Source organism: Carassius gibelio, chromosome A2 (genome assembly GCF_023724105.1).
Source record: "Carassius gibelio isolate Cgi1373 ecotype wild population from Czech Republic chromosome A2, carGib1.2-hapl.c, whole genome shotgun sequence".
In the NCBI taxonomy this organism is placed as follows: Eukaryota; Metazoa; Chordata; class Actinopteri; order Cypriniformes; family Cyprinidae; genus Carassius; species Carassius gibelio.
The window spans coordinates 21,881,416-21,907,807 of record NC_068372.1 but is presented as its reverse complement, the minus strand read 5'-3'; the positions used below and the strand labels follow the sequence as shown (position 1 = coordinate 21,907,807).

The 26,392-nt window shown below is 34.3% G+C and overlaps 1 protein-coding gene, 1 long non-coding RNA gene and 1 gene segment (V, D, J or C); 1 reads left to right on the top strand and 2 right to left on the bottom strand.

Annotated features, from left to right (window-relative positions):
• The first annotated feature begins 3,087 nt into the window (after positions 1 to 3,087).
• On the top strand, positions 3,088 to 3,582 carry LOC128022755 (T cell receptor alpha variable 25-like). The segment is given in 2 exon segments: positions 3,088 to 3,127; positions 3,251 to 3,582. Coding segments are annotated over 2 exon segments (372 nt in total).
• Positions 3,583 to 6,114: 2,532 nt separating this feature from the next.
• Positions 6,115 to 10,182, bottom strand: LOC128031148 (uncharacterized). The gene is made up of 2 exons (XR_008188057.1): positions 10,046 to 10,182; positions 6,115 to 6,686 (listed from the first exon to the last, which is right to left on the bottom strand). It is a non-coding gene; the product is annotated as an uncharacterized LOC128031148 (long non-coding RNA).
• Positions 10,183 to 21,357: 11,175 nt separating this feature from the next.
• Positions 21,358 to 26,392, bottom strand: part of LOC128031071 (M1-specific T cell receptor alpha chain) — a 62,065-nt gene continuing 57,030 nt past the window's right edge. For 2 of the 3 annotated variants that reach the window (XM_052619290.1, XM_052619298.1), the window contains 4 exons: positions 23,166 to 23,333; positions 23,008 to 23,052; positions 22,647 to 22,754; positions 21,358 to 21,897 (listed from right to left, as the gene is read on the bottom strand). In XM_052619290.1, the coding sequence (XP_052475250.1) occupies positions 22,648 to 22,754; positions 23,008 to 23,052; positions 23,166 to 23,333 (320 nt within the window). In that variant the 3' untranslated portion in view covers positions 21,358 to 21,897; position 22,647. Of the gene's footprint in view, positions 21,898 to 22,646; positions 22,755 to 23,007; positions 23,053 to 23,165; positions 23,334 to 26,392 lie in introns of those variants that run through there. The other variant, XR_008188039.1, reaches the window with a different exon arrangement.

Genomic DNA, 26,392 nt, shown 5'->3' with positions numbered 1-26,392 from the left:
TAGATTCACAGTTAAGACCACATCTAGACTACTGAATATATAGTTACATTTTAGTCTGTCACGTTCTACGGTATGGCAGAAAGAGAATGACCAATGGGGTCTCCTTCAGGGAACGAGGGTTACATACATAACCTAGACGTTACTCTATAGATAGATGTGTAATTTGCTAATCATGTTTCTGTAATATAACTTTGGTTGTTTTAATTACATTTGAAAAAGAATTACATACTTAACCAGTGGTTACCACACACATTCTACACAGTCTCAGTGTTTAAAAAAAAAATTTTTTTTATACATATATAATGAAATAAGATTTACATCAGAGAGACCCAGTTATGCATGGCGTTTGCCAGAAGGTGGAGCTCACATTTACATGATTTCAAAACAAAGTGCAAATACAAACTGAGTCAGTTCGGAGGAAACTTGACTCTACAGGCTTTTTGTCTCATTGATGATGTTGCTCCTGATCCTCATGATATTTTCCCATTTTAAGGGTGAGGAATCCATGATAACAATTTCCAGATTATTGATTTTGACTGGCTTAATGTATTAATAAACCAACTATTTTATACTCTTAATTAGATCATGAATTGTAATGGTTTTAATTTGTTTTAAAAAACATTTTTTTTTTAACAGAGAATGCTGATGCTGAAGTGATAACCTCATTCTTCACAAAGCAGCATGTTTTGGCAGGAAGAAATGTTACTCTTTCCTGCAACTACAGTGGCAATGTTCGCAATTTGCAATGGTATCGTCAGTATCCCGGATCCAAACCTGAGAATATAATTTTTTATACTGAGACCAGCAGTCGGTCAGAGTCCAAGCTTCGTCTGTATGCTGTGGCCGATAAAATAAAAAAACGTATGAATCTGAGCATATCTTCTACTCAAATGGATGATTCTGCTCTGTACTACTGTGCCCTGGAGCCCACAGTGACAGAAAACACAACTGCACTGTACAAAAACAGATGATCAGGACACACTTTGTAATTACCAAACATTACCAACATGTACCACAGTGTACAATAATGAAAAGTGAAAGAAAAATGAAGAGAGCTTAAATCAACAAGTTTAAAGCTCTTTGAAACTTGTAGTTACAGTACTTTAAAACTGTATATTTTCCACATACCTGTACAACTGATTTTTTTTTATGAAATCATTATGTATGATTAAACAGCCATACTGTATTTACAAAACATTATTTTTAAGTAGATTAATTAGTAAACCAAACTGTTTTCACATGCAGTCAGTATTTTTTCTAGGGTAAGATGAACAAGGAGGTGCGTGGGAGGAACTCAAGGTTTTGTCAGTTTCAGCAAAAGAAATGATTGAGACAGCACTGACTTTCCTTCATTGTTCAGTCTGAGCTCAAACTACAGAATCATGTTACTCATCTCTTCTGTTTTCATTTTTATCCTCAGTTACTGTAAGTACTGTTAGTCGTACATGTACCATATTTCAGAATATCACTAGAAAAAAAAATTATATATATATATATATATATATATATATATATATATATATATATATATATATATATATATATATATATATATATATATATAAATTTTAATTCATTCTAAACATAATCCATTATATTCCTTTATTCTTTATTATGATTGTAGGTAAAGCGAATGGGAATGTCATCAGACCAAACCAACCGTCTGTAGTTTTAACTGAAGGAAGCAGCACCACTCTGTCCTGTACATATGATGAATCAGCTTACAGTCTCCACTGGTATCGACAGAAGCCTGGATCAAGACCAGAGTTTCTGCTGCTGATTGTTGAGGCTTCTAAGTATGTCACAAGAGCTGACCAACCTCATCCACATATGTCCATCAGACTCCATGAGGACAAACGTGTGGATCTGATCATCTCCTCTACTGCTTTATCAGACTCCGCTCTGTACTACTGTGCTCTGGAGCCCACAGTGACAGAAAAACCTTCTAGACTGTACAAAAACTTGTTTCTTGCATTGTTTAGTCATATATCTAAGCCTGCCCTCAGGCAGTGTCTCAGTATTTTTCAACTTTCCATTCCTTATAAGGTGGTTTTCTCTGAGAATTACTGTACCATTTTAGCAAATGTTATGCACCATTTACTTATTTATTGGTCATTTAAGGCGAGACACTGGAGGTGAAGGGTAAAAAAAATAACTAATAGTTATTGCCTACCCAAATTTAAAACTGCATAAATTTCTAGTACAAAATATAAACACTGGATGATGTCAGTTTCAAAATTCTTGTTTAATTTTTTTTTACATATTAGAGTAAAAAGTTTTTAAAGAGGGAATTTGGGGTATCTAATTTTTGTCACTCCATAATTTAGAAAATACTTAGAACGGACAGAAAACACTATATTTTCGAAACATTGGGGGGAATAAAATGTTGCATGTAATCAAACAAATAATAACAAATCCCTCTGTAAAAACCTTGAAATCAATTGACACAAATAGATAAAATGCTATAAAAGAAACAGTTAACCGTGTCTTTTGGATGTTTTCTTTCCTCTAGTCTAAAAAAAAAACACTTTATGAAAAAACTAAAAGCCCCAAATCTCATACTTGAGAGGTGCGTGAAAAAAACAGTGTTTTTGCCTGCAGTGTCTCCCCTTAAAGCCACTATTACAAGACAAAACATACTATAATTTACAATATGTTAAGCAGTACACCATAGTATGAACACACCTGCTAACATTATGCCAAATTTGGAAGAAAGAAAACTGCATGCAAGCATGAAACTAAATTAGTATTAATTATACAGAAATCAATAAAACAAATAAAAGTTAATTAACGCTTTAGACTAGGGACCAATTCTCACTATTAACTAGTTGCTTAATAGCAAGCATATTACTAGCATACTGGCTGTTTATTAGTACTTAAAAAGCACATATACTCCATATTCTACATGAGACATTGTAGCAAAAGTCCTATTTTATGCTTTCTGCTGCCAGAAGGTGGAGCTCAGGAACCATCCTACTGTAGATCAGTCTCGGTTTAAAAACAGAGCAGACATAAATAGAGTCAGTCCTACTCTAGAAGAGAACTGTTAGTCTTGACTCTCAAAGTCATAGGCTCTCATTAGTGTAAATGTTGCTCCTTGTATTCATTATATTTTCTCTCCAAAAAGGTGTGTGATTCATAACAATTACTGTGGAAATTGTTTAGTTTTTTTCTCCTTTTTATACTGTTTAAAATCTGAATGAATCCATTAGAAATTCTTAATTAAAACTTGCTTTGTTTTTTTAAACAGAGAATGCTGCTGCTGACATCATAAAACCAGTCTTCACAGAGAAGCAGATTTTAGCAGGAAAAGATGTTACATTGATCTGCAACTACAATGGAAATGTTCAGAATTTACAGTGGTACCGTCAGTATCCCGGATCCAAACCTGAGCACCTCATTGTGTTCTTTGAAACCAGCCCTAAATTAGAGCCCGCTCTCCATCTGACCGCTGCGGCTGATAAAGCAGCCAAAACCATGAATCTGACCATCTCTTCTACAGAAGTGAAAGACTCGGCTCTGTACTACTGTGCCCTGCAGCCCACAGTGACAGGAAACACAACTACACTGTACAAAAACTGAATGTGGAATGACATTCAGGATGATGTTCAGTTTAAAAACTTAAATATAGCCATTATATAGCCATTAGAAAGAGCTAATAAACAATATACAGTAATAAAACATGTTCAGTAAGCAAGTATGTAGTACATAAGCAGCACAATTGTAGTACAATTCTTTCTTGTGATAAAGAAAGTTCCAAGTTTGTTCCAATCCCTATTTAAATACAAGAGAAATGAGGTGTCCTCTAGATACAGAACATGTCTTCTCAGCAAATTAAATCTTTACCAAAAACAGTGACTAATCTGTATTCCAAGGATGGTTCTCAGCAAACCCAATGACAGACCTCCTGATACACTGTATGCAGACTATTAAATGGTAAAGCTTTGTACCAAACTCTGTATGAAGGAAGAACATGGAGAACCTCTAAAGTGTGTGAAGGTGTGAAAGTAATATATGAGTTGGAAGGGTGGAGCTAGCTGAGGGGAAAGTCACTGCAAACAAAAGAATGGCACAATGTCTCCGAAGACAGAAGAGGACTTTCAGTGATCTTGAGAAATCTTCACAAAAACGATGTTGTTGCTCTGTCTGTTCATACCTTTCAATTACTTTGGTAAGAAATGAGTTTAAATAGTTTTTTGTTTTAGGGTAAAATGACAAACTACTTCCTGTTTTTTTTCTTTAAAAGCCAAATATTATGTGCTAAATATATGTCTTCACAGGTGAAACTACTGGGTATTCAATCAAACCAGACAAAAACACCACAGAGTTAATGGAGGATACAAACATTACACTGTCATGCATATATGAAGGCTCAACAGACAGTTTGCACTGGTACAAACAAAAACCTGGATCAAGACCAGAGCTTCTAATAATGATTGATGAAGATACTGAATATGTGACAAAACCCAATCCACCTGTCCCACGTCTGTCAATCAATCTTGATAAAGTACAGAAACGTGTTCATCTGGAAATCTCCTCTGCAGCAGTTACGGATTCCACTATGTATTACTGTGCTTTGAGGCCCACAGTAACAGGAAACACACGTACACTGTACAAAAACCCTTATGGAATTCAGAGTGACTGTGCATTTGAAATGTAAACATTTCTCTGTTTATTTTGTGACGTTGACTTCAGTCTTTTCAGTGTCTGTAAGGGTACGATTTCCAAGATGCACTACTTTGGTGTCCAGAGGGGAACTTCAGCATGGAAGACACATTCCATGGATGAATAAGACCAACAATACAACCTCAGTCTCAAACGCAACATCTTCAGATATTAATATCCTGGAAAGTCCTGTAAGAAGTGGCAGCAGCCACAACGAGTGCACGAAAGTGTCCAAAATTTTGGCAAATGATTTAGAACCACATCGGGGAAAGGGAATTATTATTACTCCAAGCTTACACCCCTTGTCTTATATACTGAAAAGAACCCTGAGGTTTTTACTAACCACAAAGTATGCATTTAGCACTATGCAGAACCCACAGGATGAGCATACTCTGGCTTTGTTTTCGGAGACAGTCACAGTTTTTGATTTCCTGAAAAAAAAGCCCTTGTCCATTTGTTTGTGTGCATAAAGAGACAGTTTGTGTTGTGTTTAAGGGAAAACTTGAATAAAGATGGTAAGATTATTTATTTCACTGAAAAAAAAAAACTAATTTAAGTTAAGTTCACGTGATTACACGCACTTCAGAAATGAACCTACAGCTGTGGAGAACGTGTAGCATCAGCTCCAGCGGAAGACATGACAGAAACCTAAACCTTGATGACACCGAGCTCACATCTCCATCTCTGCAACCGACTGAACTTGACTGTTGAATCTGAATATTTAGTCCTACACCACCATCTTGCGTTCAGAATGCTTAAGTGCAAGGTTATTTCTCAAATTGCCAATAAACAAATACTATATTCTGTTCTTTTAACAGAAATGTGGGATGCATTGCAATCAGCACAATAATAGTTTACTAATAATAATGTAATAATTAACCACATTGTTAATGCTAATTAATTGATTGAATGTATTACAGTACAGTTACAGTTTTGTGTGACGTCATGACTTTATCTATCTATCTATCTATCTATCTATCTATCTATCTATCTATCTATCTATCTATCTATCTGTCTGTCTATCTATCTAGCTAGCTAGCTTATCTAGCTACCGTAAATATTCTGTTTGTAAGACACACTCGTACATTCAGGATCATGTCATACCAGATCCTCAGTTCTCAATCTCCTCTCAATCTACTAAATATGTCTGCTGCCTTCTGCACAGCTACTTACCAGATCTTTACTTTCACTTTTTTTTTTTTTTTTTTAAATCTACAGTAATTAGCCTAAATATCAAATTATTATTATATGTCTCCCTCTGCTGGCTGTCAACCTAGCTGCCTGCATCAACTTCACTCACACTTATCGATCTATATGTAAGCCTCACATATAGATCTATCACTGCATTTGAACTTACAAACTAAACCTCCTGCAAGTCTCTCGTATTGATGCTGTGATTTTGGTTTTAGGTGAAGTTTATTTTACAAATTAAAAATGTATTCTAAATAATCATGTCAAGTCTAGTCGCCTTTATTTATATAGCGCTTTAAAGAAAACAGATTGTGTCAAAGCAACTGAACAACATTAATTAGGAAAACAGTGTTAATAATGCAAAATGACAGTTAAAGGCAGTTCATCATTGAATTCAGTGACGTCATCATTCAGCTCAGTTCAGTTTAAATAGTATCTGTGTAATCATTTGCAATCATGTCAACAATATCGCTGTAAAGGAAGTGTTCCCAACTAAGCAAGCCAGAGGTGACAGAAGCACAGAACCAAAACTCCATCAGTGACGGAATGGAGAAAAAACCTTGGGAGAAACCAGGCTCAGTCAGGGGCCAAGTTTTCCTCTGGCCAGAAGGAAGTTCAATTCCAAGCTGCAACAAAGTCACATTGTGCAGAGGACTCAACAGGTTCCTGTGGTCTTGTCTCGGTGGTCTTTACAGGGGATCTGTATCTGGGGCTCTAGTTGTCCTGGTCTCTGCTGCCTTTCAGGGCTGTAGTAGAGATAGGCTGGATACGTACTGGATCTGGGTGACTGCAGTGACCCTCTGATTTGGATACAGACTGGATCTGGTGACCTTGGAATAAGAGAGAAACAAACTAATATTAGCATAGTTGCCATTCTTCTAACAATTTAGCAAGTACATCGGATGTTATGGGAAGTGTTCCCGGTTCTGGTTTACCATAATTAATGATACAACCACAATCAGATGATAAGATCAGGGCATTTGTAAATCTAATTAGAGGAGTCTCAGTACTATGATACGTACTTGAAATCATCAAAATTGTCTCTAAGAAGGAATGTAATAGGATGCTACATTTTCTAGTATATTGGACGGAAAAGGGAGATTCAAGATCTAGTATAACACACACACACACACACCTGCCACTTTATTAGGTTCACCTGGTCAATTGCTTGGATAACACAAATTGCTAAACAGCCAATCACATGGCATAATCTAGATGTTGTGAAGACGACTGGCTGTAGTTCAAATTGAGCATCAGAATGTGGAAGAAAGAGGATTTAAGTGACTTTAAACGTGGAATGGTTGTTGGTGTCAGACGGGCTGGTCTGAGTATTTCAAAAACTGCTGATCTACTGGAATTTTCACTCACAACCATCTCCAGGGTTTAAAAGAGAATGGTCAGAAAAAGAGAAAATATCCAGTGAGCAGCAGTTGTGTGGACGAAAATGCCTTGTTGATGTCAGAGGTCAGAGGAGAATGGGCAGTCTGGTTAGAGATGATAGAAAGGCAACAGTAACTCAACCAATCGTTACAACCAAGGTATGCAGAATACCATCTTTAAATGCACAACACATTGAAAGGGAGTTAAATGGTTAACTGACATTCGGGAGCAGGGCCACACCACAAACGATCATCTGACTTCCCGAAACCTCCATATATCGTGCCACCTCATACCATACTGTTTGTCTATTTCTCTCGAACCCACCCTTAACTGCCTTTCTCATCCATTCAGCCAACCTTATCCCACATTCTCTTTCTTTCAGGTTTTATCGGGGGATCCTAATTGTCTGGCCTAAATATATGATCTACTGTAGATGGTACCCCCACCCCAGGGCTCTCTGAGCCATCAATTCTAGATGCCCTGATTGACCGTCATCCCATTCCCTCTACTCCTTCATTCTCTTTGTACTCTACCCCAACACTGTTAGACTAACTGTTCCATAGCTTATTTGTGGCGTGGGCCTGGCTAGTGAACCCTGAAGCAGATGGGCTACAGCAGCAGAAGACCACACCGGGTGCTGCTCCTGTCAGCTAAGAACAGGAAACGGAGGCTACAATTTGAACAGGAACACCAAAATAGGACAATAGAAAATTGGAAAAATGTTGCCTGGTCTTATGAGTCTCGATTTCTGCTGCAACATTCAGATGGTGGGGTCAGAATTTGGTGTAAAGAAAATGAAATCATGGATCCATCCTCAACGGTTCAGGCTGGTGGTGGTGGTAATTGGTGTGGGGGATATTCTCTTGACACACTTTGGGCACCTTAGTACCAATTGAGGATCATTTAAACTCCACACCATACCTGAGTATTGTTGTTGCCCATGTCCATCCCTTATGAATACAGTGTACCTCATAATGGCTTCCAGAAGGATAATGCATCATGTCACAAAAGCTCAAATCATCTCAGACTGGTTTCTTTAACATGACAATCAAATCAAAGATTTAAGTAATTTGATTAAAGATCTCAATCAAATAGAGCAGCTTCGGGATGTGGTGGAACGGGAGATTTGCATCTTGGATGTACAGCCAACATATCTGTAGCAACTGCGTGATGCTATGATGTCAATATGGACTAAAATCTCTGAGAAATGTTTCCAACACCTTGTTGAATCTATGCCATGAAGAATTAAGGCAGTTCTGAAGGCAGTCCAACCTAGTACTAACAAGGTGTAGTTAATAAAGTTGCCCGTGAGTGTCTATACATATGCATTTTAAGATATATACTAGGGATGCACGATAATATCGGCACAACATCGGTATCGGCTGATAAAAGCTTAAAATGACCATTATCGGTATCGGCCGATATGAATATTTCTGCCGATGAGCCAAACCGATATTCTCCAAGTGAAATAATTGACCTGTTTTTCAGATGTGAATGTCTGTCTACATTTGTAAAATAATAAATTTATGGTAGAATCAGTACAGAAGAGATACATGGATTTCTCTTCAGTAAAATTAAAGTTTAAATTTATCAGTATATATTTGTATATATATCGGTATCGGCATCGGCCAAAATTATTTAGAAAATATCGGCATATCGAATATCGGCCAAAATCCAATATCGTGCATCCCTAATATATACTGTAATATATATGTTTGTTTGTATACATACATACAGTACATACATAGGCTATAAATAAAATACAAAAATATTTATAAGTGTGTGTAATTTATGTTGTAGAACAAAATGTGAGTCACTTTTGTGATCTTAACTACAGATCTTACAATATAATACAATATACAAGATATATACTGTAGCTTAATATATATGTGTTTGGTAGTATAGATAAATACAAAAACAACTGCATGAATGTGATGTGATACACTCACAAAAACAAAAACAAAACAAAAACAATTGGTGCTCCAGCTGTATATACAGCTTCTACTGTATAAAGAAACTGTTAAGCCCTTTAATAGTTCTTTAAAGGTTCTCTAACTCTCTGGTCTCTTTGTTTAGTTGGGGAAAGGATTACGAAATAACTCAACCTTTTTGCCCCCCAAGCCCCACCTATTAGGAAATATTGCAAGGCACCAACAAGAGACTTTTTGACATCAGAAAAGCATATAAAAGTGATTCAAAACAGCTTTTGCCAATGTAGTAATTTGGCATTCATAGCAAACATATAAACACATAAGAGAGTGGAGTAACATATCTAAAATCTAAGGAGAAGAATGGGGTTCCTCTTATGATACATAAAACCATTTGACTAAGGTGCTGTATAGCACTTAACGTGGCTGCATATGATTACAAGCCAATGAACCACTTTTAGTGCTATTACTGTAGGTAATTTTTTTTGGAATGTAAGCACTGTTAAATCTATAGAAAGCTGTTCTCATTACACAATGTTTCTTAATGGTGAGAATTAGAGATTGGTGGAATTGCGTTATATATAGAGGGTGATTTAAACAATACTAATCATAAAAAGCAGCAAGCAAATGTATATAACATTAATAAATTGTGTTATATTAAATAGCTGAAAATACAAGACTAAATAAGAACATAAAGCATTTTCACACAATGACAATATCAACTGTAAGCCTAAGCAAATCTTTCAGGAAAACCAAGTGACTTTAACACACGTATGATAAATGATGCAATGGCGTCATCTAGTGTGTATTTTTAAGCACAACATGTAGTTGTAAGCACAGAACTGCAGATTACAATAATGACAATAGGTGGCAGTAGGTACTTAGTTTTGGTTTGTAGGATTCTCCTGCTGTAGGCCCTCTGTTGGAGGCTTCTGTCACTGTCTTAACATCAGAAGTCCTGCAGATTTGCTGAGGAATTAGTCCAAACCACTGACGCCTGATGGCAGTTTAGAGGTCTGGTTATCTGTACAAGGCTTCATGAAAGTGTTTTGCTCATGAATGCGCATGCACATACACATATCATGACATATTGATGCATATATTACATACTAATGATTAAAAAAAATATACAAACTAATAGATATCTTTAAAATACAGACTATTATTTTGTATAAAACACAATGTAAATTTCAATACAAAATGAGAATAAATAAATAAATAATTGAAAACCGTAACACAGTTTATTTTTATTATTATTGTTTTTTTCCGCACTTCTGCATGGGTAAATCTTATAAAGGGTACTTATTAAACTGAAATGGGCAAAATGTTGATCATGAATCACACTTTCATGAAAAGCATAAGGGTTAAGCGTTGGAAAAAATCTGTCACAGAAATGATAAATCATTCTTTCTGTTTTGCAGTGTCTTTTATATGTGAAGTACATTTGATGTACTTTTATGACTAATCACACCCCCTGTTTCAGTTATCAATAATGGTAATGAACAATACACAGAATATATACAGTATATGGAATAGTGTAAATGCTTTAATGACAGAGGAAATGTGTATTTTAACTCAATATTTGTAGGTAAACTAGGCCTACATGATTGCAGATTATAAGGTTCATATTATAGACTAAAGTCATGCATGTGCTACATTTCTTCTCTGCAAGCTGCAAAATGTGCATGCATCAGTCTTCCTGTCCTCATTTCTGTCACCCACCCACACACACATGCGCAAACACACACACATCCTGTCTTGCTTGTCTCACAGAAGAGAAAAACAACCACACACATCTGTGACGTAGGCAGGAAGTTAGGCATCATGTCTTATTTCTGCACAGCACCCACTTCCTGTGGAAAATAATACTAACCCTTGATTCAAATCATCCTACTTACCTACTTTCAAAATGATGCCAAGGTTAGCTTTAGTTAACTTTATAATAATTATGCTGAAGTAGTTTTTGTTTTTTATCACTTTATTTCTACATAATTTATAGCTTGACTTTTTGCATTACAACACTATCGTCATGAAAAAATATTATGCTTGTGCAAAGTAAAATAATCATGATATGAACTGCACAATGAAAACAACATTATATCAAATGCTGCAGTTTTACACATTCACTTGAAAGAAATGACAAATTTCATCATACGTTTCATGCTGCAATTAATTTTTGAAGCATTCAGGTCAAAACAACGTGGATGCAATTTTCAAAGACACATCTAAGAATAAACATATTAAATGCATATTCAAAAGTGTCAACTTTTTTATGTTTTACAACAGTTAGGGGTTGATCGTATCAAGACACAAATTTCCATTTAGCTTTTCTCTGTAAGTTTTGGAAAAAGAGTGTAAGATTTTTCCATGGGGTTGTTCACTAACTGCATTTATTTTTTATACATTGCTTTGTTCAATGCCCCTTTCACATATATAACCAGGTTGCTGGAATTCACCTGTAGTACTTGGAAGTTTCATACTTTGACTGTTTTTAACTTTAAAACTATGCTGTATATGCATGTAAAAGGAAGCAGTAACATTATGTAATAATATAATATTGCTTTTAAAAAATGTTTAAAATAAATAAAATACTTAAAAACAAATCCTTCATAATCCCTCTTACTTACTTTCAAAATGATGCTAGAGGTATTTTAAGTGTGTATGAGGTGACCTTTAAAAATAATTATAATTATGTTGTTTATCACTTTTATTTAGCATTATTTCTAGCTGCATCATCATGATAAAGGACTACACATACAAACATTTATGTATGCAACTGAAGATGAAGTAATGCTGCAGTATTAAACATAATTTTTAATTAGTGTTTCAAATATTCTATTTTCAAACATACAAAACCTTCTGCTCGGTCTTAATTAAGAAGGACCTGTCAAAAATCGCTAAAAAGGTCAAAAGACCATGAATAACCTAGTTATTAACCTAGTTCTTTGGGATTTATATTTTCTATTAACAAACACTACAGCTCTAAATGTAATTTTTTATGCTGAAAAATTGTTTTTGGTTGTGAAAAATAAATAAATATGATTTTATGATTCTTTTGATTTATATCTAGTAAGCAGTGCTGTTGTTGTCTTTTCTGCCAAAACTTTCAATTACCAGCAAATCAATACAATGTACAAGTAATTTTAATTTATTTTTTTTACAATTGTTCACAACTCGTTCCTTTTAATTTGCATATTAACTTGCAATTACTTTCAAATCTTTTCTAGGTGTTATTACTCTTGTAGTAAATGTTTCTTAACTCGTTCCCCTGATCTGAGAAAATGCCAGTCGAGGGGCTTACAGCAGTATTATTTATTTTGATTAAAGCTTGTAATTAAAGAGATGTCGGTTTGCTCAAAGTCGAACAAAATGAGGATAGGTTGTTGTGAATAATTTGTGACTTGATCAAAGATAGTAATTGGCCAGACGTTTTACAGCCACTGCTTAAGGATCATCATTGTCCTGCCCCTAAAATGTAAACATGAATGTTTTTTATTTTTTGTAGTAGTTTTTTTTTTTTTTTTTTTGCAAAAGACGCAATGAGCTCATCCTGACCTCATGCACTGTATTTAAGGTCACAAGGCTGTTGTGCTCAACTGTCTGTGTACTAATGGGACATACCTTATAAAACAGAATGACAACAGACACAATCTCCTTGATGAGATAGAAAATAATGAAACTGAGTTACAGTGCGGGTCTGTCCTTATTCTGACAATCTTGTCTTCAACTATCTGCTACATTTTGTTACTGAAAATAGCCTACAAAAAATAGCTGGACTATAATAATAATAATAATAATAATAATAATTTTAAAAATAATATTTGACATTGCATAGTGTGTTACATTAATAAAATGTTATTCTCAGAAACTAATTTTTAAAAGGTAGCACATCTTTTAGACTGCTGCACAAAGCAGATAAACATAAAAAAATACATAAGATTAAATAAAAAGGCTTTACCGACCTTTAACTGCATGCTTATATCTTTCATTGCAATATGCTAATGTATTTACATTCAAATTTTAGTATTTATTATGTAATCCTCAACTGAAGATGACACAGAAAAACATCAACAGGAAGTGTGAGTGATTTTGTTTGTGTGGAAAACAGGTGCTGTGGATGTGGGCTTAATGTCTGTGAGGGGTTTACAGGCATAGATCTGACAGCTGGTCTATCTCGAGAGCTCGGTTTTCCGCTTCACACAGCTCTGGTTTTAAACCATGGAAAACACAACACACTTCCCGGATGATGTGGACAAGTTTAGAAATTTGGGCGTGCACGATTTTTTTGCCCGTTATTAACAGATGTTGCTTTTTTTTTTTAATTAAGCATACAGTATATTCTTAGTTTTGCGGAACTAATTTAGTTGTGTATTTCAACACTCCAAAAGTTGTGATATCTTTAACATTTTTATACTTTTAAAAGCATTTTCACAATCTCTATATTGTACTTTTGCATGTAACATGTTGTATACACAGTGTACAAATGTTAACATTATTCCAGCTATGCATCATTCTGTAATTTTCATGCTTTTTTTTTACATAGGGTAGTAAAATTCAGACTAAATCGGAACCTGAATCTGAAACCTGTTCTCAACACACCAATATATCAGAGCATTGATCTCAGAATATTGAGAACATAAATAATATAGATTTGTCTGTTTTACATGTGTCCTTATATTATGTATTATTCTCATTATTTACAAAAAAAGTGCATTTATGAAGTTCCCCCATGTTGCATGCTATTCTCTTTTACATTTAAAGTTTTCTTCACGAATATGCAAGACTCAAGATTGTATGTCCAATAGGTAAAAAGGAGGGCAGAATAACCTACTGTAGTTAATGTTCTGTGTCATTCGTATTACTAAAACTCTATAATTATTTGTATCAAGTTCATAATATCACATTTTTGTGATATTATTACTGTGCATTTATTTCTGGTGTGATCATGAAACATTTAGCCATTAAGACTAACAGACGCAGAAACACACACATGTGAGAGAAAAGTGAGTGAGAGACCTGTGAGCAACAGGTTTGAGTGTGAGGCATCAGTCCGGGAGCTCAGCATGATAACAATCTGCTCCCGTCGGTCATCAGATCACTTACAGCAAGTCAACTTCACTCACTGACATGCTGCCAGTCCTGTCATGGAAACATGCAAATTTAGAAATCAAATGTAATACATTATCTTATTTAATGATTTACTGCTCAGTAATGAAAAGAATAAAAAATAGACAAATGAAAGAAATTAAAATACAAACCTTCATACCATATAACTGAAACTGAACATCATATAAATAATAATAATAACAATCTATGATGTTATTCTGTATGTACACAAAATAAATGCTATTTTTATTTACTTAATGTATGTATGTACTTTTTTTCAAACCCTCCTTTTTATTTGGGCCTAAAATGATATATGTTTTGTATGGCAAAACATAGCCTGTCCATGTTTGTCACAACAGGTCTCATGCAGACACCTGTAATCATCATCATGAAGGCAAACAGGGGAGGCCCCACCACTAGTCCCATGTGAAGGGACTCTTGAAGCGACCTCAAGTCACCTTTCGACAGTTATCAATGCTACTGTGTAAATACACTGTTCACTGTGAGCCACAATTGGGTCATTTATAAAATATGGTAGCAAGCGTGTCACTTGACTTCTCTGTTAAGAAAATAATTTCAAATACTTAATAATAATAATAAACATTTTATAAAACAATATATATATATATATATATATATATATATATATATATATATATATATATATATATATATATATATATATATATATATATATATATATATTACACATTTCTTTTAAAGTGTCTGAAATGTATTTAATGTATTTGTATTTCAATGCTAAAACTAATTAGTTAGTGGAGTTTCATGACTTGTTCATTTCTAGAACAGCTTGATACACAAAAGAGTGTTTTAATCTCACACAATTCAATCTTGGGACCTTAGCGCCACGATTAGCACGATGTAGCACATGATTTGAGTCAGAAACAATGTTTTTAGCAAAAATATATTTCATATACCATTTCAAGAGGCTGCCCTTTGACCTTTGAGCAATTTTTTTGTCTGGTTCAACAGTTTTGTTTTCAACCTATCAGAAAAGCTCATGTATCAAACTGAATCATAGTACTGTAGAACACTCCTGATCACAGTCATAAAGATTAGCAAAATCATCTTCTTTTTTTTGCGCCCCAAAGGACCTAAGATAGCAAAGAAGACTCTCTGCTTTGCCTTTTTACACATACTATCTACAAGGTCTTTCCACAACAACATATATCATAACTCCTAGATACTTTTTTATGTTCCTACCTGTCCAATATATTTATTATTAAAGCAAAAGTAAATAAGTAATTAAAAATTTAAATTATTTAAAAGGAATGCTTGTGCCTCCTAGTAATTGAAAGAGTTAGAAATATTAAAACCAAAATACACTTCCAAGGTCTAAGTTTAAAGGAAAAAACTGTTCAAATGTGACTGTTTAAATGTGCAGTTTCATATTTATTTTTTCATCACTGCATACTGACCTAGTGAAATCATTCCACAAGCAAAGGTGTTCAAAAGGCTTTTAAAAAACTTTTTATTTTGACAAAACAAGATCTGTAACTACATCCCAGACTGACTTACAGTATAAATAAGTGGAGCTGGTGCATTTACAGACTGAGTGGATGTGAATCAAAAGAGAAATTAATACAACTTAGTGTCTGAACTGACCACTCAAATTCAAAGTGTGCATGAAGGTAACTGAGATAAACTTAGTATTGTTTGGCTGGTGATGTGATGTAAACATGTCAAGATATGAGTTCAGAATCAGAATGAATCAGAATCAGAATGAACTTTATTGCCAAGTATGTTTACACATACGAGGAATTTGTTTTAGTGTCAGAAGCTCCGCAGTGCAAGAGAATGACAGCAACAGAACAAAAAACGCATAATAAAAGAATTAATAATACAAATAAGTAGGTAAGGAATGACAATAAACAAATTAACAATTGTATGTGCAGGTATATTACAATGAGCAGTTATGTATGTACAGGTATATTATATGCAAAAATGTAAGTGTACACTAAGTATGTGTGTTAGATAAATAAGTGTATGTGTATATAAATATAAATATAAATAGTGTAGTGTGTTTCACAGTTATTATCAAGTGTTCATTAGATGGATTGCCTGAGGGAAGAAACTGTCCCTGTGTCTGGTCTTTCTGGTGCTCAGTGCTCTGTAACGTTGACCGAATGACAACAGTTAAAAGAGGGAGTGTGCTGGATGCGAAGGGTCCAGAGTGATTTTGCCAGCCCTTTTGCTTACTCTGGATAGGTACAGTATTTGAATAGAAGTGAGGGTTGTACCGATTATTCGATCAGCAGTTCGGATTACCCTCTGTAGCAGTTCAGATTACCCTCTGTAGTCTTCTAAGGTCAGATTTAGAAGCTGAGCTAAACCAGACAGTTACTGAAGTGCAGACGATGGATTCAGTGATGGTGGAGTAGAACTGTATCAGGAGCTCCTGTGGCAGGTTAAACTTCCTCAGCTGGCGAAGGAAGTACAGCCTCTGCTTGGACTTTTTCACAATGGAGGCAATCTGATTGTCCCACTTCAGGTCATGAGAGATAGTGGTGCCCAGGAACCTGAATGACTCCACTGCAGTTACAGGGCTGTTCATGGGAGAGTAGGGGGGTTCTCTCGGAATCCACGTTCCACTCTTTTGATTGTGCTTTGTTCCTTGCTGTTTAGAGTGCACCAGACAGCCTTGTCTTTAACCTACTGTCTGTAAGTTGACTCGTCTACTCGACTAAAGGATTATTAGGTTCAATTTCTCATTAATGCAATTATCTAATCAACCAATCACATGGCAGTTGCTTCAATGCATTTAGGGGTGTGGTCCTGGTCAAGACAATCTCCTGAACTCCAAACTGAATGTCAGAATGGGAAAGAAAGGTGATTTAAGCAAATTTGAGCGTGGCATGGTTGTTGGTGCCAGACAGGCCGATCTGAGTATTTCACAATCTGCTCAGTTACTGGGATTTTCAAGCACAACAATTTCTAGGGTTTAAAAAGAATGGTGTGAAAAGGGAAAAACATCCAGTATGTGGCAGTCCTGTGGGCGAAAATGTCTTGTTGATGATAGAGGTCAGAGGAGAATGGGCCGACTGATTCAAGCTGATAGAAGAGCAACTTTGACTGAAATAATCACTCGTTACAACCGAGGTATGCAGCAAAGCATTTGTGAAGCCACAGCACGCACAACCTTGAGGTGGATGGGCTACAACAGCAGAAGACCCCACCGGGTACCACTCATCTCCACTACAAATAGGAAAAAGAGGCTACAATTTGCATGAGCTCACCAAAATTGGACAGTTGAATACTGGAAAAATGTTGCCTGGTTTGATGAGTCTCGATTTCTGTTGAGTCATTCAGATGGTATAGTCAGAATTTAGCGTAAACAGAATGAGAACATTGATCCACCATGCGGGTGGTGGTGGTGTAATAGTGTGGGGGATGTTTTCTTGGCACACTTTAGGTCCCTTAGTGCTAATTGGGCATCTTTTGAATGCCACGACCTTCCTGAGCATTGTTTCAGACCATGTCCATCCCTTAATGACCACCATGAACCCATCCTCTGATGGCTACTTCCAGCAGGATAATGCACCATGTCACAAAGCTCGAATCATTTCAAATTGGTTCCTTAAACATGACAATGAGTTCACTGTACTAAAATGGCCCCCACAGTCACCAGATCTCAACCCAATAGAGTATCTTTGGGATGTGGTGGAACGGGAGCTTCGTGCCCTGGATGTGCATCCCACAAATCTCCATCAACTGCAAGATGCTATCCTATCAATATGGGCCAACATTTCTAAAGAATGCTTTCAGCACCTTGTTGAATCAATGCCACGTAAAAATTAAGGCAGTTCTGAAGGCGAAAGGGGGTCAAACACCGTATTTGTATTGTGTTCCTAATAATCCTTTAGGTGAGTGTAGACCAAGGGCACTGTTTCAGAGACTACAAGTAAGGACTTCCTTATAACTGAAATCAAATTCCTGTCCTATTCATTATTCTGTTAATAACTGAAAAATGTTACATTCTCAGACATAAATAAGCTAGAGTTGGATGTTTTGTAGTAGGCCAAACTAATTTTTAGATTTAACATTGTTGACTCCAGGCAGCTTGCTTCCTCTCAGCCTGTGGTTTTGCAAGCATTTGAAACCAGTTACCAGAGTGATCTTGTCTGCAAAGATGCACAGTCATTTGTATAAATTTGGAGCATGCTTAAGACAGAGAGACACTAGTCTCTGTGCTGCATCAATAATAAGATGGTGGCTTTTCACCCCTAATATTTGCTAAACCTAATTATGTATGTATGAGCTCCAGGAGTGTAACAAGGACGATCTTTAATAGTGCAGTCAGAGCTTGGTCTGTTTTAATGCACTACTTAGCGGCTTACACAGTGTGACCATGTTGCAAATGTGTTGCGATACCTTGTGACATTATCATTATGCTAAGCAGCAATGTTCACTCAGCATCAAAAAGACTGGGTTGAAGCCAAGGACCTGGTGTTTTGTGCATCAGTCCTGAATAATAGCAATAGCTTACAAATAATGTCAACAGAAGCAATCAAACGAATCAGACAAAAGAGCAACAATATGTAAGTGCTGTGATAAATAAAAAGAATAAAAAGTACAGTAGATGGAGTAAAACAGAAAGAGCTAGTGTTAGAGGGTCAAGTTATTTTTAATAATAAATAAAAAGACTAAGAATAGACAACACTAGTGTTTGAAGGCCAAGACTTTTTTAATAAATAAAAAGAAAACAAGTATATATTAGAAATAGAATAGAGAGTGCAAGAGTTAGAGGGTCCGTGGTCAGGAGGTGTGTTGCATAAAATTTATATTGTTGCATTTTGCATTAAGTTGTGTTTATTGCTGGTTAGACTCAAAAATATGTTTGTTCAATGAATTTCACCTCAATTAACTTTTCTGCACACCCATTTTAGGTTTGTACAACAAGAACAAGTCAATGTAAACAAATAATGTTTTGTTTAATTCATTTAAAACATAAAACATTTAAAACCTATTTCTTGTCAGATAACCGTACTTAAAAATGATTTTTCAATCTTGTTCAATATAATTAAAAATAGAAAAAGTTACACAATTCTTAGACATTTTGTCACAATTCCAGTTCATTTGGAAAATGAGTCATTTTTTGCATGAATAATTTTTTGTTTTAATTTTTTGAATCATTTCTGCCTAGACAGTTTCCAACATGCTTTGCATGATAGGGGTAATGTTAACAGTCAAATGTGTTTTTTTGCTAGAGGAAAGACTCATTAATGTACATGTTTACTGGAGATTTAGAAGACACTATGTTATTAATTTGATGTGGTTACCGTTCTGCCGAAGAGAACTGAGCTTATGCGTAGGTTATGGACAGCTACATTTGCAGCTCTGGCACATATTGGTTTACTCAAAACACAAAAGCTGTGTCAACACTAGCTCAGGAACCAGGCTTATCTTATTTGCTCAAACCCCATGGTACGTTTAATAGAAAGATAAATGCAACGGTAGCGTGTCTGACTCCAGATCAGAAGGTTGCGTGTTCAAATCCCGTCAGGGTAAAGTCATCTCTTCTAGAGGAAGTTGTGGCCTAATGGTTGGAGATACAGCCTCCTAAGTCAAAGGTTGTGAGTTCAAGTCTCGGGCCGGCCGGAATTGTAGGTGGGGATAGTAAATGTACAGTGCTCTCTCTTCACCTTCAATACCATGACTGAGGTGCCCTTGAGCAAGGCACCGAACCCCCAACTGCTCCCTGGATGCCGCAGCATAAATGGCTGCCCACTGCTCCGGGTGTGTGTTCACTGCTGTGTGTGTGCACTTTGGATGGGTTAAATGCCATACTTGGCTGTATGTCACGTCACTTTACTTCACCATATTTAGCATGTTGTCAAGCTAGTCCACTCAAAACACAGTTGTTTGGCTTCACTTGTGGACACTGCAAATGCGCTTACTTAACAAAAAAACTACCATATAGACATACGTAGACTAAAATCACAAATCAAATATTATTTTCAGTACACCTAGTAAGTGTTTCATAAATACTTACAGTACATTTAAATTCATTGCCTTTCATAATGCAATTAACATAAACTTTTCATTTTAATCTGTTTATCTCATTCATTATAATACATGTGACTCTGATTTAATGCATCTGACCATGATGGTAAATAATCATTCCTTTTAGTATGTCTATACATTTTCCAGTTTGTAAAGTATTGCAGCCTTTGTATTGCTGCCGATTACCCAACATGCTTTGTGACTGGTCGCAATCAAATACTCACAAAGATTGTGGAGTCTAGGGGACAAGATGTCAGATGTTGTGATGTCTACATGTTAGGACTGAAATTACCCAAGCCCTGGTCTGAATAATGGAAGTATACATGTTTGATAGGTTTTTTTTTTGTGAAGTTGGTGGAAAGATGAAAATGGGGAAGACATTAATATGTTCCGGCATTTGGAGATTTAGATGAGTTGTTATATATTTTGAGTTTTGGGGTTACCATTGAGCTCATGTTTATGTAGGGTAGCTGGTGTATGATGCTTTTAACAAGCAGTTACTATGCAAAAACTAGTATGTTGACCAATCATCTAATCCCGCAATTAATAATGAAAATTGCATTTTTTTAAAACTGTTTATCAAATCTATTGATTTCAATAATCATAAAGTAATTTTCAATAAATAAACACAATACATTTAATCTTAAATTCAATTTTAAGTCATCAGTTGCATCCCAAATGATGAACTACACACTTATACACTGTGTACTTATGTTCTCAACCATATAGTATATAAACGTTTTGTCATTCAACATCAGTGTCTGATAGCCCCCCCACAATGCAATAAAAAATGTGACAGTTGAGTGCATGAAGTGTTCAGCATTCCATACTTATTTTTTTTTTTTTTTTTTTTTGGTTAAGTGAATTATTTGGGTATGTAAAGTGCACCTTTCAGTGTGAATGCATTAATCAAACTATTATAACTACAAAAGAGCATACAATAGTACACAAGTACACCTATTGTCTTTTCAATACACTAAAAACATTCACTGTAACATGGAGTATACCAATAGACCTTCATCTTGTTAGATTTTGTGCTTGTGATTAAAAAAAAAAAACTCGGTTTGGTCATTTATGCAATTTATTTTCATATTTTTTTGCGCAATACACAGCCATTACTGAAAGTCATTACTGATTATTGTCAAAAAGAAGCAAAAGTCAATGTGATTGTGAAAGCAAATATGTTGCAAAAGCTATATAGAAAACTCTTCAGATGTAATACATCCTCAAAGTAAAAAAAAAAAAAAAAGATATGATATGATATGTAGAAATCATTAAAATACAGAGACATGAAACATGAGCTATGTCTAAATTAGAAACAATTACATGGTGTTATATTATACTTCTACTGTATCCTAAACTAGAATAGATGGGCCAAAATTATAAAAGCCTATATAAGCACAACATTCAGACGACATTCAAATAGAGTAAATAATTCTTAAAACCATAAGCAATATAGCATAACTGAGATAGGTTTCATAATTCAGTGATCATCGTGTGACAAGAACAGTGCCATTCTGATGGCTGTCGAATGTGATGTTTTGTCTTGGTTGAAGCCACTGAAAATCCAACTGATGAAAAATGATGGGGATTTTTGCGACATCTGAAAAACAAATAATGCACTGTAATTCTTCATACAAAAAAGCACATAATTTGTAAAGTTTGCTAATAAAACATTGGGTCTCATTCACTAATAATTGCATATAAGTTGCATACTTACTGTATGTTTGTAGAAAAAAATTCTGAGAGCATTTGCGGCAAAATCTTCAAGCCAAGCGTGCCATTCACAACCAGGTTGACACTCATCAGATATCTTTTAAATAGACCAAGACTACATGCGAGTGACTATCTTTAGAACCTATGCCATTTTGCAAACCATTTTTGTTAAATGATTGTAAAACAGTCTGCTAGGAGTCTTTTTTTTTTTTTTTTTTTTTTTTTGTATGTGTGGTTTCAGTTGGTTCTAAATATTACCCTGCCAACCTATTAATAAATCTTGATTTCTGTATGAAAATATTTGGTCACACTTTATTTTAGGGTCCAATTCTCACTATTGACTAACCATTAACTATGACTTTTGCCTCAATTAACTCCTTATTTGCTGCTTATTAATAGTTTATAAGGTAGTTGTTAAATTTAGGGTATTGCGTAGGATTATGGATGTCATGCATTATATGTACTTTATAAGCACTAATAAACAGCCAATATGCTAATAATAGACATGCTAATAAGCAACTACGTATTAGTGTGAATTGGACACTATACTAAAGTGAAAATATTTTTAGACACAAATGTGTTAACATGCAGTTAGTGAATGAGACCCACTGTCACAAGATATAACATTTCACTCACGTTAGTTCATCCATGCTTTGAAAGTCATCAGGACATTGAACACCACAGTCTTCAGAAAGAGAATTCTCAGCCAATAGAGGCCCAGTGACATGTAGTTGGTTTTTTCATCTGCGGAATAAAAATGCAATTACTGTATGTCTACTGGTTTTAGCATGAATTTTGTGGTATAATCCAGCACTTGAATGTGTTTAAGTTTTTTTTTTTTGTTTTTTTTTTGTTTCACAGTCTAAAATCTATTTGAGTGTGGTCAATGTTTGACAGTGCTGGATGTTGCTGTTCAAGTAAAAGACTAGTAGTAATAGACTGCAAATGAAATGAAATGCACAGCAGACTATAAATGTGCAAATAAAAGCACACTTACCTGATTCAAATTTATTATTTCCACTGGATGATCCTTGCTGACAGGCTGAAAGTGGAATAAAGATGATTAATTTATTGCAACCAATTATTTTTGGAATTAATCTGGAAAGGTTTTTTTTATTATTTATTTTTATTTTTATGGTTACTGATAATTCCTACCTTTCTCCGCGCATTCTTCTGAATGATTAAAGGTGAAGCTGCTGTAGTAACTCCGTTCTGCATATCGCACTGGTGTAGCGTTTACGAATTTCACAGCAGTATAGTTTGTGAAGTCGGTCGCCAAACACGAATTGTCAAATTTGTAATAGACAGGATCTTCTACTTTCTCTGTAAAATATAAGAAGAAAAAACAAAATACATTAGTTTCATAAACAAAAAGCATATGTGTTTAATACAGATGAAAATGAGCTAATTACATTTCATATTATGCAATTAGCTTTTATGGATTAGCAAGTACATTCATAGACAATAAACCTTATGTGTATCCAAATAATTTTCAAGATAATTCAAAGGCATTTAAAAATATATATATATGTTTGTTTATTTTTTGTTTTGTTTTTTACATTTTTACACTTTTTTTTTTAATGAAAAAAAAAAAAATCTTAGTCCTGATTCTTGGATAAAACTTGAATATTATCTTAGAAAATATTTGGCTCAGATCAGTGACACCAAAGTCATTTTAATAAATGAATATTTAAAATATAAGAAATATGACAAATTCTTACCCTACTTCAAAAGTAACTGATTTTTCTAGGCCCACAGGCCGATACCTCATCTCAAAAACTCAGTCACACCTTCGCTATGTCTATATTTCATTGTTTTCCAGAGCAAGGCAATAATTCATAATATTATGAAATGTAATTGTTATTTTCGCAATGTAACATGGGGGAAACATATATTTTCATATATTTTAGAATCTATTAGCTTTCTGTTAATTGTATTAATAAATGTCATTAATGTAACACTTGTTTATATCGGAAAATCCATGTCAATAAATCTGTATACTAATCTAAATGTAATGCTATGAGCAAAATCTGTTGCTACTTACTTGGGTGGACAGATAAGTGCGTCCCTTTCCCAAATATAATTTTGTTAGCATTGTTAGTCACACAATGATTTGCACACATATAATAATACTCTACATGTGGCCAATATTACACATGTTCAATGTCACATTTTTAATGAAATCAAAATATATCAATATCAAATTGTATTTATTTTTAAATACAAAAAACCTGACATTCGGCAGTATTTAGACACTTATCAAATTAACCAATTTATAAGATGGTTGGTATTCAGTGGTGCCAAAAATAAATAAATGGACTATAATCCGTTGAATCATTTAGAACAATAGGAATGAAATATGAGCAATCAATATTGCTTTTAATTTATTACAAAGTAAATTATTACTGAAAGTAAATTTTTGTTGGTGAATCTAGTCAAAATTGCAGCTGATTGATTACAGTGCAAACAATGCTGACAAAATTTGAATTGAATTGAGTTACTACCAAAGGTTACTTGGTAAAATATTAATTATTGTTGTTCATTCAAACATTACTTGATTTTTAACAAGTATATTTGTTTGTGCAGATTATTTTTAAAATGTTGTTTGAAGGAGTGGCCTGACACATTTTGGTAGAATATGAATTTACGAGTAAAGTAAAATGATTATTTTCATACTTTTTCCATTGCTTTCTTAAACTTTCAAATCAATCGAGACACTTAAAAAAACTTTGATTGTACTGTTAATTTTGTCCCTCCTCCAAAGGTAATTGTAACACTAGAAGTCACACAGACTAATATAGGAGTACAAGAAACATTTGGATGGAATAGAATAGATTAGAATAGATTAAATATTTAATTAATTGTACATTTATATTAAACTGTATCTGTCGATGAGTCAACCTTGCACATCATAAGATATGGTTTTATTTTGACAGTTATTCTTGAATGAACAATTCTTAACATTGTACCATCTTGCAAACAGAAGTAAACTGCAATTTCCCAGTTGTTTCTGTGTTCACTTTTCTTAACATAAAATAAAAGCTATGCATTATTTAGGTATAAAATCTGATGTTAATATCTTTATATAATTATTACATATTTATTTGGACTATGTGTAACAAAGGTGGACAGTCCTAGTTCTACTTAAAGCTCATTTCCTTTGTTTTTATTTGATTTTCAGATTAATTATTTCCCAATGTAATTACGTTTTTACTTACTTGTCTGTATAAACAAATGAGTTCCCTTCGCAAATAAAAGTTTCCCAAAGTTATCAGTCACACAGTGACTCCCAGTGTTATAAATACTTAAAAAAAAAAAGTTTGAGTCAAAACTTCAGCTTGCGTTTTGATGTTAAAGCCACTCAACAATGCAGTTCAAATATTTATGTCATTTTAATAATATAGATTACAATTTTAGAAAACTATATAAATTACATAAAATAAAAAGAGTGAAAATCTCATGCAGGCAACTACTTGTCCTATCAGTGGATTATAGAACTGTAATATCAATTAGAGTAAACTTAAGACAAATCGAACCATAACTTACTCGATAGCACAATGAGCTGAGTCCCCTGACCAAATATCAGTTTGTTACGATTTTGAGTCACACAATTACAAACCCCAATACACAAATATAAAAGCATAATCTTTCCTATGACATGTATAAATGACATGAGTGGTAAATTCTATGAATAATTAGATTAATTACTAATGTCTGTGACATTACCCAGGACAATGAGTTATTTGTTTTTAAACTTTAGAAAAATTCAGATATTTTATGGTACAAAAATTTGTATAATAAATGACTTGTTTTTAAAATTAAACACCTAATTTTATGAAAATTATATGTTATTATTATTATTAGAGGGCTGTACTCACTTGGTTGTACATACAGTTGTGTCCCCTTCCCAAATATTATTTTACCAGTATTTGTATTCACACTGTGGTTCATAGTGGAAGGATAACTTCCATGAGTACCAAGGGCACTTTCCATCATGTTAGATTTAACACATAATGATTTAAATATAAAATAAAAAAGTATTAAGAATAAAAATTCTAATATAATTAAATTACATATATTAATTAGTTATAGATATGATGATTTTCATCTCTATGAAAAGGGATTTATCAAGGGAAAAATTATGGACAGGTAGCACAAGTGCAACTTTGATATAAATGTACATTAATGTAGTTTAAATACATATACACTTCTGTCGCAACAATTTTGTCAGCAGCCAAAATTATTTATATAATAAACAAGTAAAGATTAAGATAAAACAACTTACTGGAATTGATTATTGTTTTGGTGCCTGCCCCAAATATGACTTTGTTGGTGAACCCAGTATTCACACAATGGTTTTGATTGGTACTTTATCCTTTACA